The sequence below is a fragment of the Orussus abietinus genome, unplaced genomic scaffold (assembly GCF_000612105.2).
Source record: "Orussus abietinus isolate OABI.00-Male unplaced genomic scaffold, Oabi_2.0 scaffold133, whole genome shotgun sequence".
Lineage (NCBI taxonomy): Eukaryota > Metazoa > Arthropoda > Insecta > Hymenoptera > Orussidae > Orussus > Orussus abietinus.
Genome location: NW_019394305.1, coordinates 82,406 through 97,855, shown reverse-complemented (window position 1 = coordinate 97,855; position 15,450 = coordinate 82,406). Strand labels below are relative to the sequence as shown.

The 15,450-nt window shown below is 40.6% G+C and overlaps 1 protein-coding gene across 1 annotated transcript in view; it reads left to right on the top strand.

Annotated features, from left to right (window-relative positions):
• Window positions 1-2,305: 2,305 nt before the first annotated feature.
• The window catches only part of LOC105697823 (rho guanine nucleotide exchange factor 11), a 93,778-nt gene continuing 80,633 nt past the window's right edge, over window positions 2,306-15,450 (top strand). The window contains exons 1-3 of the mRNA XM_012421498.1: window positions 2,306-2,425; window positions 6,071-6,120; window positions 9,560-9,617. Of these exons, the coding sequence (XP_012276921.1) occupies window positions 2,377-2,425; window positions 6,071-6,120; window positions 9,560-9,617 (157 nt within the window). The 5' untranslated portion in view covers window positions 2,306-2,376. The remainder of the gene's footprint in view (window positions 2,426-6,070; window positions 6,121-9,559; window positions 9,618-15,450) is intronic.

Below are 15,450 nucleotides of genomic sequence, written 5' to 3'. Positions count from 1 at the left end.
TTTATAAAACATTTTGGGGGGTAATTTTATGAAAAGAATACACAGTGATTTAAGTGTCATACTGTTTCTTAATACATTCGCGACCGGCCAATTTTTTCCGTTTCAAATACTGAGTACCGGCGAAGATAATGACATTCTGAAACTGGTTGCCGCGAACTTGCATCGTGGTATCGTTATGGACGTGATTCACGTCAGCGGTAATCAGGAATAGAATTTAAAACGACGTGAATTCACGTCACCGGCAACCAGTAATAGAACTTGGAAAGACGTGAATTCACGTCAGCGGTCGCGAATGTGTTAAGGTAACACATTTCTGGCGTTTTTCGTTGTCCTGGGGAAATGGGAAATGTTTATAACCATTTAGATAGAGATAATATCGATTAAGGTGACCCGAAGGTATTCGAATCGAAATTTTCCGATATGCCCATTGCAGAATTTACAACTTAACACGCCTGAGAAATTAAAAGGTAATGACTCTATAAAATCTCGTTTCATGTCAAATTTTCATTTAAATCCTCGGTACACGGTCGAGGGTTTTTATGCACATGCAGTTTCTACATTCGCAATTAACAAGTTATTTAAACCTCACGCAATGACATCGCCTTATTCGCCCCACCTAACGAACCAAGCTTTGTTTCTCCCTCGAGTTACGCTTTAAATTCAGAAACTGCAATTCGGGAGACAATGCGTCGACGAAACAGAGCCCGCGAGTCAACTTGACGCAGAGGTCCTTAATCTTGTTGAAGTCACGGAAGACTTTTAATTATTAAAACGAAAAAAAAAACATTAGGACCACCGGAATCACTAAAGGTGGCTACACGTGTCACGATAAGTGGCTGTGTAAATCGATCCGTACGAATTTAACTAACGCGTGGATGACGCATGGACGCTATAGAAAAACTCGATTTAACTGAACAGATTACAAATACGATTCATTGTAACGTGTATGACTACCTCAATGTAGGGGTTCAATCTTTTAGCTCATCCGAGTCGCATATAAAATACACAATACAGCCGATGTATGCATGAAACAAAATTTCCTATTTTCATTTTTTACTTCTCAATTCATACGAACGGGCTCTGTACCGAGTGTAACAGAACTCGTGCCCACCGTTCATACATCGCAAATCTTATTGAAAATGGAATCGAAAAGTCCTGTACAATTTTTATCTACGACGTTTACCCGGAATCATTAATTGAAAAATAACCAACCAACGCGTTTACTAACGAGACGCGAATTAGAGAACACGCCGTCTTTTCAATTAATTATAGCGATGAGCAAAATCGGTATTGGTCAGGGGTCTCGATCAAGATGAAGACTACCATGGGCAGGAGTCTTGGTCTTGCTTGTGACTAATTGATTACCACAGGTAAACCATATAAAAAAAAAAAAAATGGTACAGGACTTTCCAAGCCCATTTTCGTCAAGGATAGTGACACGTAAACCGTGGCCACGAATTCTGATAGACCCTGTACATACAAAACCTTGTGCAGAGCACCTTTAACCCTTTTGTTACCTTGGACGAAGATCTCGCGACCCAATACTGGCCGATTAACGCTTTTGACGAGATATCTCGCGACCCGATACTGGCCGATCAACGCTTTTGACGAGATATCTCGCTACCCGGTAGTAGCCGATCAACGCTTTTGACGAGATATCTCGCGATCCGGTAGTAGCTGTATTCATTTCTTCCTTTTAGCTATACGAATAGAATTAGTTATAAAATATATTCATCTAGAATGTCAAAATATTGGTGCTAGAAAGCTAGATTATCGTCAAAAGCGTGAATTCGTTACTACCGGATCGCGAGATATCTCGTCAAAAGCGTTGATCGGCCAGTATCGGGTCGCGAGATATCTCGTCCAAGGTAACGAAAGGGTTAACAAATAGCAACCGCTGGTGGTCCGCGCAGTACCGGTTAAGAACCACTGCCTTAACGAATATCACATCCCACGGGGGGCGGACGAGCGGTGGAAAGGAAGAAAGGGGTTTACCCCTTTCCTGCTTCTCCGAGTCAGCAGAAAACGTCCCCCGCTCCCGGAAAAGCGGAGGCCCCGATTGAGCAGTGGCTTTGTCGTAGGACAAGCGGCCGGCCGATATCAGCAGAGGTGAGGAGAGGCGGAGATCTCATCTCAGGGATGAATGGAACGGCGGCGTTGCGCCGCAGCGTCGGGGATGGGAGTGGCGCCGGCGTCGGGGTCGGCGTCGGGGTCGGCGTTGGCGTCGGCGTCGGCGTCGGCGTCGGTGTCGGGGGTGGCGGCGGCCGAGGTGGTGGAGGCAGCGGCAGCGGGGGCGGTGGGGGAGGATGCGGAGGCGGCGGAGAACCGGCACCGGTCGCCACCCTCGTCGTCCACAGCGACGATGCCGGATACGGCATGAAGGTTTCCGGAGACAACCCCGTTTACGTCCAGTCGGTCAAAGAAGGTAAGTCCTGCGGTTATTACTCACGGAAAATGGCTTTTACCTTGCACTACCGGACAAAAGTGCCGCTTTCACCCCGAAACCCAAGATTACAGCGGGATCGCTGATAGGTCGATTAATCGCGTGACTGAGGTTGATATGGGCTTTTATCTAATGTAGTTCAGTGTTTGAGTTCGTGGGTTTTGCAAGGGTTAACCGAGGTTTGATATGGGCTTTTATCTAATGTTGTTCAATGTTTGAGTCCGTGGGTTTTGCAAGGTTTAGCCGAGGTTCGATACCGTAGAAAACTCATTAGAATGTGCATCTATTACTTGTAAGAGTAATTTCATAACTTCGAATATTGGATAATTAGCGGGGTGTTGAGCGGGTACTAGATTTTTGTTTATTACCAGCGGAATTGTAATAAGAAATTGATGTTTTCTGTAAAGGAAGCGGTTTTGGGTGGTAGGATGTGTATACACGTGTGCATGCATGGGGTACGTTTCATTCGGGCGTTGTCACGTGTGAACCTCGAAAGCCCCGATTTTGCCGAAACGGTTCACCGTATTCCATGTAAATGCAACGTCGGCAACGATATTATTTATTGGCTTAGCTTTGTTGTAGTTAGATCGTAAAAATGCCCGTTGATTTGGATATCCTGGGAATGGCCGTGTTTCTTCTTTAGTGACAAAATAAGACGCGAGTTGGTGACATCTGTCTTTGTAAGCAAACGTTTACAAAGATGAAAATCTTCAATTGCTCCGTTACGAAATCATTTTGAAATCAAACGTATTCAATACAACTCTGCCATATTCATACGCATGAACGGAAAAAGATCCTGATTCCTCCAAGATACCTACCTTCGATTATCCAATTTCATTCCAACTTTCCCTGAATTATCAACTTTTTTTAAAACCTTTCTATTTAGATTGCCCCTTGAAAATACACGAGCATTTCAGGTTCAACGTTAACGAAACTTAACAACCTCTCAACGAATGATCAAATCCTTTTTGCTTTCAGCAAAATAAGATTTCTTTTTTATTGAGTTGGTTGAAATGTCTGGCGAGAATGACAACCCAATTCTGAAATTGATCTTCATTAATTATAACTTAGGTGAACGATAGATTCTCCATCTATGATCTGTACTTACCTGTCGAACAGCTCCACGATGCCTAAATCTTTCTGAAAAACATGAAATGTCGTAAGACTCTTTAGCCAACCTGATTCACCCTTCCTTCTGTCAGCAAAGAAATCTTCAAATTTCAAAATTCAACCAATCTAATTCCATCCTAAAAGATGGGTTCTATTCGCGTCTCTTTCTTCGGGGTAATAATTCCACCCTTTTAACCTATAACCGGTGGAATTACAGGTCGGTCATGAAAATTACAGATGAACCCTACCATCCGATGAAATTCGAAACGAGAGGGCTACGTCGGTTGGGCTTTTATTTTCGTTTTCCATCCCTGCAGAAGTGGTCGCTTCGTATCCGCCCACCTTGGCGCAGTCCTGCAGACTTCCTTCGGGATCGATTCTCTCGCCGAGAATTGCGGAGCTCCTCCTAAATCTCGCACCTTGGCCCCTCGCCCTTTTCCTTCCGTTCTGGCTTAAAGAGGAATCCGGGGCAGGCGCTTTAATATTTAAAACAACACTTTTCTCCCACCAGAGCGCGGTAAGCTTCCAAAACTCAGCCCCGACCCCATACCTTGTGTGTACAGGAGGTGGCCACCCCTTTTGCCGCATTCCCACAAGCTTACTTCGAATCGATCCTCGTGAAGGCCAATCAACTTCTTCCCAAAATATTTCCCGCTAATTGGCTATTTTCTAAAACTTCTCGCTGTTAGAAACTCTACTCGAAATTCTGGAACGCTCGTCTTTGCATCTTCATCAGTGACAGTTTCGTTTACTCCAATGGCGCGTTTATTCGTTTCCGCGTTTTCCCATTCGCTGAAAATAATTTAATATCATGCTCTTGATACACCAAATATATTTGGTTGCTATTCGTATAAATAACAATTGCAAATGTTGACTTTCGTTTGAATAATTGTGTGGTAGTTTTCGCTTTTCTTAGAAATCTATTCTTCGTCCTGTAAAGAATGCCACTTGACGATCGAGGAAGAGCTCGGTATTAATTATTAACCGTTTGTAGTCTATTGCGGTTTGAAATTAAATTCGAGATGGCACTGGTGATCCTTTGTCTTGCCGCTCGTTTCTGTGCTGCTTGGTGAAACGTTTCTCCTTCTACTCCTTTCCGTAACTCTTGGATCTTTCATCCGTTTCTCCTCTTTCTCCGGGCAGACCCGACAGAATATTCTGAATAATTGAAATGAAGTTGGCAGCAATTTAGCAATAATTTTGACCTTTCTCCATAGTTCCCAGACGGGGTTGTCTACCTTCCTTTGCGACTCCCACGCCTGAAGAATCTATGCGAGCAAAGCTCCAGAGATGGCTAATCAATGGTCCATCGAGGACTCGTACATGGAGTTGTTATTTTTCTTATGTTTACTGAGGTTTGAAATTAAAATCGGAACGGTGAAACCTTTGGCAAACCACTCCTCTCTTCTATTCTTGATCTCTCATTCTTCCGTATTTCTAAAAAGAAGATCGACAAAACGGCTGCCATACTCCGCATAAAATGTCAGAAAAATCCTGTCTTTCCGCAGTTTAACTATCCATATGCATATTTGTCCATAACTTTGTTTTCCTGCCTTGTAACTTCTCAAATCTAAAAAAAAAAATTATCTGTGGAGGTGATTATTTGTCTGATAATCACTTTTTAAATGAAGGATTGAAGAAATCGTTCCTGTATTCAATCAAACCGTGCGAGCCCTTTGTTATCCTTTTTATCCCTTCCCCTTTGTCGATTTCATCTATCCGTATAATTCTGTGGAAGAGGTTTCCAGTCAAATATTAAGTGGATTTCAATCAGAGTTTATTGGCAGTGTTTTTAGGAATTCGACCTTTACGTATTAAATGTGAGGCGTAGTTGCCGAACTCGTTGCAATTTCTACCCTTCTCTCTGGAGGATCGATTCAGTCCGACTGAGGGAACTTTCGAGTTGGCCAATCAAAGGGTGGCTGAAAGCTTACGTGTTGATTGGTTCGTTTAAAAGCTTTGAGGATAGAAGTTAGCCTTGGAACGGAGAAAGACCTCTTTGTTCCGCGACTAACTTTCAGGAGTAAGCCTTGTGAATTTAAATAACCAATTAACTGAACCACATTTCTCTCTTTCTCTCCCTCCCAAGAGTCCAAACACTGCTGGAATTCTTCTTCATTAATTTCTTATTTCTTCTAAACTTTCAAGAGAAAAAAAGTACAACATAATATTAATCCATTTTAAATCAGCCCCATTATGAAGTACCTAAATTAATTACAGTTGGTAAATGTTTATTTGACATTTTATACATTATCTGGACAGATGTTGAGCGTATTGATCATCTGTCGTTTCAGAACTGCAAATACTGTTAAATAATACTACCCACTTAGTTGAATTCCTAGGTTTACTTCCTTTAGAATCGACCCACATTGAAAGAGTTCCCATCCACCTCGAATTGCTGATCGATTCCCTCTTCCGATGTCCCATCCTTCCTTCGTTTTCATAATAATAAAGGTAGCGACGTCTACTTCTACGGCATAATAAACTGGCCTCTAATGGGAAAATTATTAATTTTAGGCGGTCCTGCCGAGAGAGCGGGTCTCCACGCCGGTGATAAGATAATTAAGGTGAGTACTAATGTGTAATGCGAGCGATCGATTAAAGCGACCGATATCGAGCGCATTTTGCATCGTAAACTCGGTGTCGGAATGCTATTATGCAAATGCAATTTTAAAAGGAAGAATTTCAAGAATCCAAACAAAGGCATTTAAGCGTCCTGTCAAATCCCTCGGACAGCAGAAACAAATCCTACGTTTAATCATAATGGTATTTCAAAGATTTTGAACGCGTACTGATAGATGCAAGTACAAGCGAGCCTAAGTACGTCCTCGTTGTAGAGAAGGCAATAGAGATTGTTTATTTAAAGAAGAGACTACTTCAGACCCCTCGATGGATAACACGACATCGCTTGAGTATTTCAACCTAGGTTGTTGAATATCGGGGATAATAGTTAACGCACTTTAAGTAGTTACCGGCGCACCACTAAGTACTCTGACAATGAGTAATATTTGATGCTTACTTCCTTAATGATGTTGACAGGACGATTAAATCCTTCTACGGTAGTTCTTACGATTATTTCTTCGAATAGAAATAACTGCCCTGTACTCTTACCGGTGTACCGCGAATAGTTTCGAGTCACTAGCAGCTAAATGCAAGGACGAACGAGCCATTATACCTGGCTAAGTAGTTTACAGATTTCTGAGAAACTAATGCTTAGATAAAGCACACTTTCCTCCGGCCGCAATGAATATGGTTTTACGCAATGCCTCAGCTTTGAGCCCAGTTCTGTGGCGAATAATTTCTTCACTGTGCCACTAGAAACTCTGAAACAATTAGCGCGATTTAACCCTCGTCTTTAAGGTGAAGTGAAACACGTCGAGGAACTTGATCGACGTCGATAAAGAAGATTTTTCCAAATACCTTTGTTGCCGACGTTCGTTTTTATATTGACAACTGTGTCGAATTATATTGGGTATTGTACCAAATGGCATACTCCACCTGTCGTTTTCGTACAATAATTATAAAGAAATCGAAGTAAAGCTCCAGAAATCCTCTGGATTCATTTTTTCTGGGGCCCTAATTGACTGCAGAGGGACCCCCTGCGCCATCTGTGATTTCCAGGTCAATTAAATTTTCACTCCGAGACCTCGTATTCCCATCGTTTTAGCATAGAAGCGCATACAACACTTTTTTTGCCTTTATCCCGTTCAAATGCGAGTTTATCGATTACCAGAGTGTTCTAAATTATCGTAAAATTGTCCTGACCTTTTCGTTTTTCATATCAGAGCCTTCGATAATTGTATATCGATCGAAATATGAGAGCCTGACGCCATTTTGGTTCTGGTCTGGGCTAAGTTAAAAAATATTTTCAAAAAATCCAAATTTTGAATGTGCCAGGACAATTCTTAGATGATCAGGAGTGATGTGTCAAAGTTTCGGACAGTTTGGTCTAATACCCTTAAAAAAAAGTGTTGTATTAGAATCGTCTGATTTGAAGGGGGTTTCACTTCACCTTAAATTTCCTGATACGAGGAACTCCGTTGGCGATAAATCATGTACACGAATAGTTTCGTTATTGATTTTTATTTTCGTCAATGTGATATAATCGAGGTGCAAGATATTAATTGAAGAATCTCTTAAATCATAATAGAATGGAATATACGAAGCATGAGATTAATTGCAATACTTTATTTTTCATTACACAGTATCCTAGATAGTCACGTAAGACTGTATAATTTTCAAAGTGAAATTTCCTATTTCTCGGTAGTCTAGATTCATGATAAGACAGAGGAGCATATCGAGAAGTGTACATTTATTTATTTACCTCCTTTTTTTCCGGTTAATTATTATTTATACTCATGATTATTTTTAGTATCGCTATGCCCAGAACCAGTAGTACCGAACGCGTAAAAGCATTTTGTGAAAGGATTATTAAGAATATTTAATATTAATTCTCTTTATTGTTGACATTTCACTTCCGGCGATTTTGCGCCGAGATTTCCGTTTAACATTAGAAAGAAGTGAAGAGAAGTGGTTTGAAAACGACCCTCGTGTCCCTAGTCCATATTTAACGAAACAATTCTTTGCGTCGTACATAGGGCAGTTATTTAATCGAAAACTCGGGTAAAGCGTTTTTCCTATCTTGCTGATAAATTTTCTAAGTGAATCGTTAACGATTCGATTAGGAAAGACTTAAGAGGCGTAAAAGTTCCGTTCCGTTCCTCGTCCAAGTAAGCAAGGTCATCGGGCTTCATCTGCTGGCAATGAAATCGCGAAACTCCGTTTCCCTCGATTGGACGTATCAATCGAGGCAATGCCAGTGGGTCTTATCGACTAAATTGACGGGCTTCCTCGCAGGAACGATCGCGTAGATCCCGACGTAAGCGTTTACTTTAGAGGCGGATTTTATCTAGGGAGGCAGGAACATAGTTGCGCGAAAAGAGCGGCCGCCTTTCGAAATATTTGCCGTGCTTTTAGCAAATAAGATAACGATCGATAATGCATGTGCTCGGACCAAACTCGAGTTACTAAACTCGTCGCGGTGATTACCTGGGGTTACGTATTCCCGCGTGGGCGGTTTAGGATGTCGGAGTTAAGGCCGATTCAGAACATATCCCTACCGTGTCTGTGACGTATCCATGCAATATACATATGTCCACGTACTGATAGAACTGATATATATTTTTTTTAAGATTTACATTTCGTATTTAGTATCCATATCCGACCGTCCGTATTAATATCAAGGCTCCAACTCGAACTGATATACAGAATATAACAAAATTGGTGGTCACAGTTTACACAGCTCTATCTTTGCCGAAAATGTAGGGAAAAAGTCCGGTATTATTTTTTTATGATGCCTAATTTGGTTATAGGAATTTATTGAAAAATAGCCAATTAAACCCCGTTTTGTTACACTCTGAATGTTTTCACTGTACGGATGGTACGATACGGTATCGGCACTGTCATGGAAGGCGGTTTTTCTACATATATTTATTTTTTTTTTTTCCATAATATCGTTTCTATTTAATTCCCAATTACATTTTTCCTGGTAGAGTATGATCTTAAGGATATTCGATAGCGTCGATAGAATTTAATTCCATCCTCTATTAGCTCTTTGCATAATGTTGCGGATTCGCTTTCACTGTTTTCTCTTTTTACAAATTACTTAAATCCACCTGTACCTTCTTGTTTTGCATGGAATACTTTCCTTTTTGCTTGAAATCGGTACAATCATTGCGAGACCTTGCGCTGGCAAAATTCATTGGTACTATTTTTGACATTAACCTCTTAGCTTTGAGGATGGTTCCCCCGTGGTTGAATCGGCCTTTCCGAAACTCGACTATTTGTCATTACCGATAAACCCTCGGGGTTGCGTATTCCCGCGTGGGCGGAAGAGGAGGTCGAAGTTATCCTCCACCTTCTCGCAGGGACTAGGGGAATTACTATCCACCATTAACGACCGGCAGGCCGACACTCATTGATAATGCACGCCTTTGATCTTCCTAGGTGAACGGCGTGAACGTGGTGCAGTCGACTCATAAGGAGGTCGTCGAGTTGATTAAATGTGAGTAGCCCCTGAGCTCGGTTTTACCGACTCATGTAAAACGTAAGTTAAACTTAAGGATCGACTTCGCTCGTCCGCACGAGGACCTACTCCTCGGCAGACGAGAAACTCGGTGCTAATTCCAGTCCAAACCACTCGGTTTGGTCGTTTTAGCACCCGTTCGTCTCGGATTTAAATAAATAAGTCGAAATGGAAGACGTGCTGGTCTAGCAATTGAAACCTATCATCTATAGAAGGTGTGATAATTCGGAAGTACCTGAAATTTCATGTCCCTCTAATGGTGTGTCCGAAATTAGACGCCACTCCCACGCGGCGAGCTTGCCGCACTAATCTTTACTGTTCTTATTTTAAGTGGCACTCTACCGTAAAATGGATATACACTCATTTCGGTTGAAAGTATCTTCCATACGTTAAATGTAATATTTAAATCATTTAGCAAATGCTCGATAGCGTCTATTAAATTCGTAGGTAACTGTAGATACGAATTGTCCACGTACACTGAGAAAAAAAGATTAGTTGACTGAAACAATTATATATCGTTGACATACATATGGATGCCTGAATGATATATAATTGCAAGAAACAATTATTTTGTTAAGAAGGAAAATTGACGTCGTTGATTTAAACTAATTCCTGTTGATTTAAATTAATTTTCTTTACTCCATCTGACATTTCTTTGGACGTATTTGATCGCAGGATTTTGTTGTCGCAGGTTTCTTAGAGTCAACCGTTTTTTTTGTCTCAGGTCGAAAGTACTAAATCCATTGCACAATTGACCATTTCAATGAGAAATTGAAATTCCAATTTCACTTTTCTGGTGGAACCGTATGGAGCTCGGTGCATTGTTTATCCTTGTATTTGCCTTACATTATCTTTACAAATAGTATAGCGTTACCACCGAGGGCGATCCACACTTTCCATCAAGTCTGGAACATATGTTTAAAGAGTACGTAATAAGTACACTTCATCGATATTCTAGTCCAGACACGCATCCAGCACTAGTGGAGCACTCGTTGCGAGCCATCTGTTATCACTCGTACAATTAAAAAATGGGTCTCAATAATTACTACGATCTTCGGAACTAATGGGCTGCATATGCCTACTAAACACAAAATAGTGGAGTTCACTTTTATACAAGCAAAACTAATGGAAATAGAGTGGTAATTGTAAAAATTATACGTTTATCCACCCACGGTTATTTCTTAACATTAAATATACATTCATAAGAAACATTGATTTTCCGCGTGAAGATTTTAATGCATTTGTCTCTAGTCGAGAAGAAAGTACTTTAACACTTTGACAGCCGGAGTCACATTTATGCGACTTCAATTTGCTAGCGGTTGTCGGCCGGCATCACGTTTATGTGACTTAATATTTCTGGCGATTGTCGGCCTGAATTTTGTGGCTTCGCTTGATTAACGGTTATCAGTTCGCATTTATTTATTGCGATATTTGTTTTAATTGGTTATCTCGGAAAATAAATATTCGCATTGTCATTTGTTGGATCTAATTCCACTGTCTCGGGCTTTTTCTAAAATTTCTTAAACATTAAAAGACTTCATTTAAAGGGATTAAGGTATTACTTCCCTAAATGCACTTTTCTTACCATTTTTGTCGGACTTTTTTAGTCTATTGTTTAGATTTTTATGTACAAATCGAGCCCATTCGGAACAAAATCGTTTATCTAGATCGGAAGATAGATAACTGGATTTGAACTTTTTAAATAATAATTATGTCTACCTCATTAATTACTTTTAATAAAGCTTGTAAAAAGTGCCGGCGGCAGGCAGTAGTTTTCACCAATATATACCGACGACAAGTGCAAAGCTTCTTATCAAAGGTGTGGCCGTCAAAGTGTTAACATAATGTGTTAACGTCATTTGAATGTCCAGTAAACGATTATGAACTTATATTATACGTTTAAACGGACTACGTTTAAACGACGTTCATGTTACACTACTAAAACGATAGTTTAACAAACGTAAAATAGATGTTATATGAACGTTAAATTTGTCGTGGTAAGTGCAGAAACAATGGAACGGGTAAAACACTTCTTGCAACACACTTAATACAATTACTGTTAATAGTTTTACACCATTTCTCAACGCGTATTCCACCACTTTGTGTTTACCGGGTGTATTCCTCGAGGCAAACTTACTCCGTACCTAGTATAATCTACCATCCATAAAAAATATTAATTTCACAGAGTGTGTCCGTATAGGCGATCAACCACAAGAAATTTAAATTCGCAGTTAATTATATTAAAAACGTATTCATATTTTTTTAAGACTTCTTATAACCTGGAAAATTCGAATACTCTAGGTCTTAGTCGTTAAGGATACCTTTTATCTCCTTACTCGTATTCCTTTCGAGAACGACTTAAACTTAGTTTATTCCTTCGTCGTAGGAGGTAAAAAAAATTCTGATTCTGGAAAAGGTCGTTTAATGAGCACATAGGCGACATTGCAGGTCGGGATTGCATTCAGTGTCCGTGAAATCCTCTGTTCACTCGTATGTGCTCGTTACTGCTAAGAGTGGTCGGTCGTGTTGCGTATATGCACCGATTATATGAAAGCCCGAGGCTCCAGTGATGTAAGCACGTGAGTTTATAGCGGTGACTGTTTCGGTCCTCCGTCTCGCTCGCGTACCCACGGCGCAGGTACTCCACGTTTATTTCGTTCCAAAAAAACACCTAGCCTCTTCAAACCAAAAAACGAAATTAAATTTTCCCCCACGTCGTCTATTAAAGCACTTCCACGCGCATAAAATCATCTGGAATCCACGGGAAACGTCCGATTTCAGTTTATAAAAGTTGCCTTCTGTCTTTGTTTCGACCTGAGGAATTTTCACGGCACTCGTCGCAAAGTCCTTGACACTATTCTTTTTCGTCTCTTTCTTACACGAAAAATCTAACTTGACGGTATGCAAAATGAGTGGAAGCATATCTCAGTTAGAACTTCTAAGCGTATAAAATTGGCTGCAATCCTAGAAGAACCTCCGATTCCAGTTAAAAAAAAGTTGCAGCATATCGTTCGGTCGACTCAAGGCACTCATGACGAAGTCCTTGGCACTATATTCTTTTTCGCTCGTTTCTTTTTTTCCGCCTCTTCTGTATTGGCAAAGTCTAACTTGACTCGATACAAAATGGATGAAAGTATATTACGAGAACAACTTCTTATTAGACAATTTCACTTAGCACCCCTTTGATGATTAACCGAAAAATCGGAATCTGCGTCTAGGACAAATGATAGGAATAAAAGAGGAATCGAAAGCTCTTTTTTGAGTCGTGGATGGACTCCTTGACACCTCGACGGTAACTTGCTATAATGATCGGAATAAACGGTATCACTTTTTACGTATCAAGGGGAAAGCATACCGCGGTTATTTAGCGCTTCCACGATTTCCTGCCTCTCGAAGACGAGGATGTCGGAAGTGCCGAAAGGATGTGATTTTTTACTCGGCGATAACATCCTCGATAACGTTAATACGAGTGGACGAGCACCGAGGCCTCGGGCTTGCCAGTTACCGTATCTTTACTCTTTCTTCGAGGCGCTTCTTGCCTCCTTCGAAATATTTAAGGTGAATTGAAACACGTCGAGGAACTTGATCAACGTCGATAAAGAAGATTTTTCCAAATACCTTTGTTGCCGACGTTCGTTTTTATATTGACAACTGTGTCGAATTATATTGGATATTGTACCAAATGGCATACTCCACCTGTCGATTTCGTACAATAAATATCAAGAAATCAAAGTAGAACTCCAGAAATCCTCTGGATTCATGCTTTCTGGGGCCCTAATTGACTGCAGAGGGACCCCCTGCGCCATCTGTGATTTCCAGGTCAATTAAATTTTCACTCCGAGACCTCGTATTCCCATCGTTTTAGCATAGAAGCGCATACGACACTTTTTTTGCCTTTATCCCGTTCAAATGCGAGTTTATCGATTACCAGAGTGTTCTAAATTGTCGTAAAATTGTCCTGACCCTTTCGTTTCTCATATCAGAGCCTTCGATAATTGTATATCGATCGAAATATGAGAGCCTGACGCCATTTTGGTTCTGGTCTGGGCTAAGTTAACATTTCTTCCAAAAATCCAAATTTTGAATGTGTCAGGACAATTCTTAGATGATCAGGAGTGATGTGTCAAAGTTTCGGACAGTTTGGTCTAATACCCTTAAAAAAAAGTGTTGTATTCGAATCGACTGATTTGAAGGGGGTTTCACTTCACCTTAATACCTTCGACGTCGCGGATCACGAGCGATGCGCGACTTTCGGATCGAGTGATATGTGCGAACGTCAAGTGCCTCGGCGTTGCACCGCTCGTAATTCAGTTATTTCATTATCGTTCAGCGAATACAGTGCCGAGCGTTGCTTGTAAACAGCGGACGTATCTTCGGCCACTGGTAGCCTCGATTCTCGCCATGCTCGTACACACATGCACCGTGCGATATGTAAGAGGGACAGAAATCGCCCGTTTTCCCTATGTAATTGTCCGCTCTTGTTTTATTGTCGATCATAGTTACGTATAAAATATCGCGGGTCGTCGATGATGGAGGCAGGGAGCATGTAATTAATCCATGGTCGGCTTACGACACGTAGCATGTAGCTGGGCGAGTTGAAGGTTAATCGAGTCGAAATTTCGAGCTTAATTCTAGAATTAATTACTGCCTTTAACCCTCTGTAATCCAATGAAAAACTGACATAACGTGAAATTTGAAAATATTCATCTTCTTGTATTAACCATTTGTTTGGAAACTTACCGTTTATATAGATTTGTATAAATTAAGCTTTTATAAATTCACAATTGGCAGATAGAATAATGAGGTGCCACGTAAAGTTTGGCAGGAAAAATGAAGTAAAACTTAGAAATATCGATTAACGGGTATGTGACTTCAAAGTTACGTGGTAGGTACACAGAGGGTTAAGGTGATGGGAAAATAGCCTGGCAAGCGTAAAATTATTATGAAACTTTTTTCCGAACTGGGGGCATCGATTCGTTATCACTTCGCCACGCAAGTATGGAGGTCTTAAGGAAGGTTCAGACACTTATGAAATTTCATTTTTCCGAAAACAGTTTTTATTTATCAATATTCAAAAATGAATTGTGCGTAAATGGGAGCGGAATAAATTTAGACTCATTCTTAGTAATGAACGATATCGCCGAAGCACCGAAGTCGATGAGGAAATTAAACAGTGATTCCCCGGTGATGAGGTGATACTTCCTGATTGCATCCGGTGATTTAGTTACGCCATTATCTCTGTAAATAATCACAAGTGCGACTAAATGGAATTATTGGCAATACAGTTCATACATCTACACGACTATGAAATACGGTTTAGATAATTATATTAGTATTAGGAGTATTGATATTATATATGTACGCATGTGGGAGATAGGAAATGTGAATATTTTCATTTATGAAAGGTACAATGGTTCCTTAGATTGCCGTTTCACTTGAAGCACGGTCGACTAGTTGTGTACTTTAACGATGTCAAATTAGGAGTTCTTGAACTTGACCCTAGGAAAGTACACATTGTTGGACATGTCTTGTTGGAAGAGCAAGGACGATCCGCACATTATGGAAGATGTCTGAACCGCAATTATTCTCGCTGGAAGAAGTCCACTTCTGCACCTAGGTCAATCCGTGATTGAACGCGTTGGGTAACGCCTAATCTCTGCTAAATACAGGAATTCGCAAATCGGATGAACCCGTTAATGTTTACAGTAACCACTACATCGCCATATAAAAAAGAAAGAATTCCGAAAAATGAATATTACGTTTTACTAATTAACCGAAACCTGGTCGGACTCGGCGGGTTCGTAAATACTTG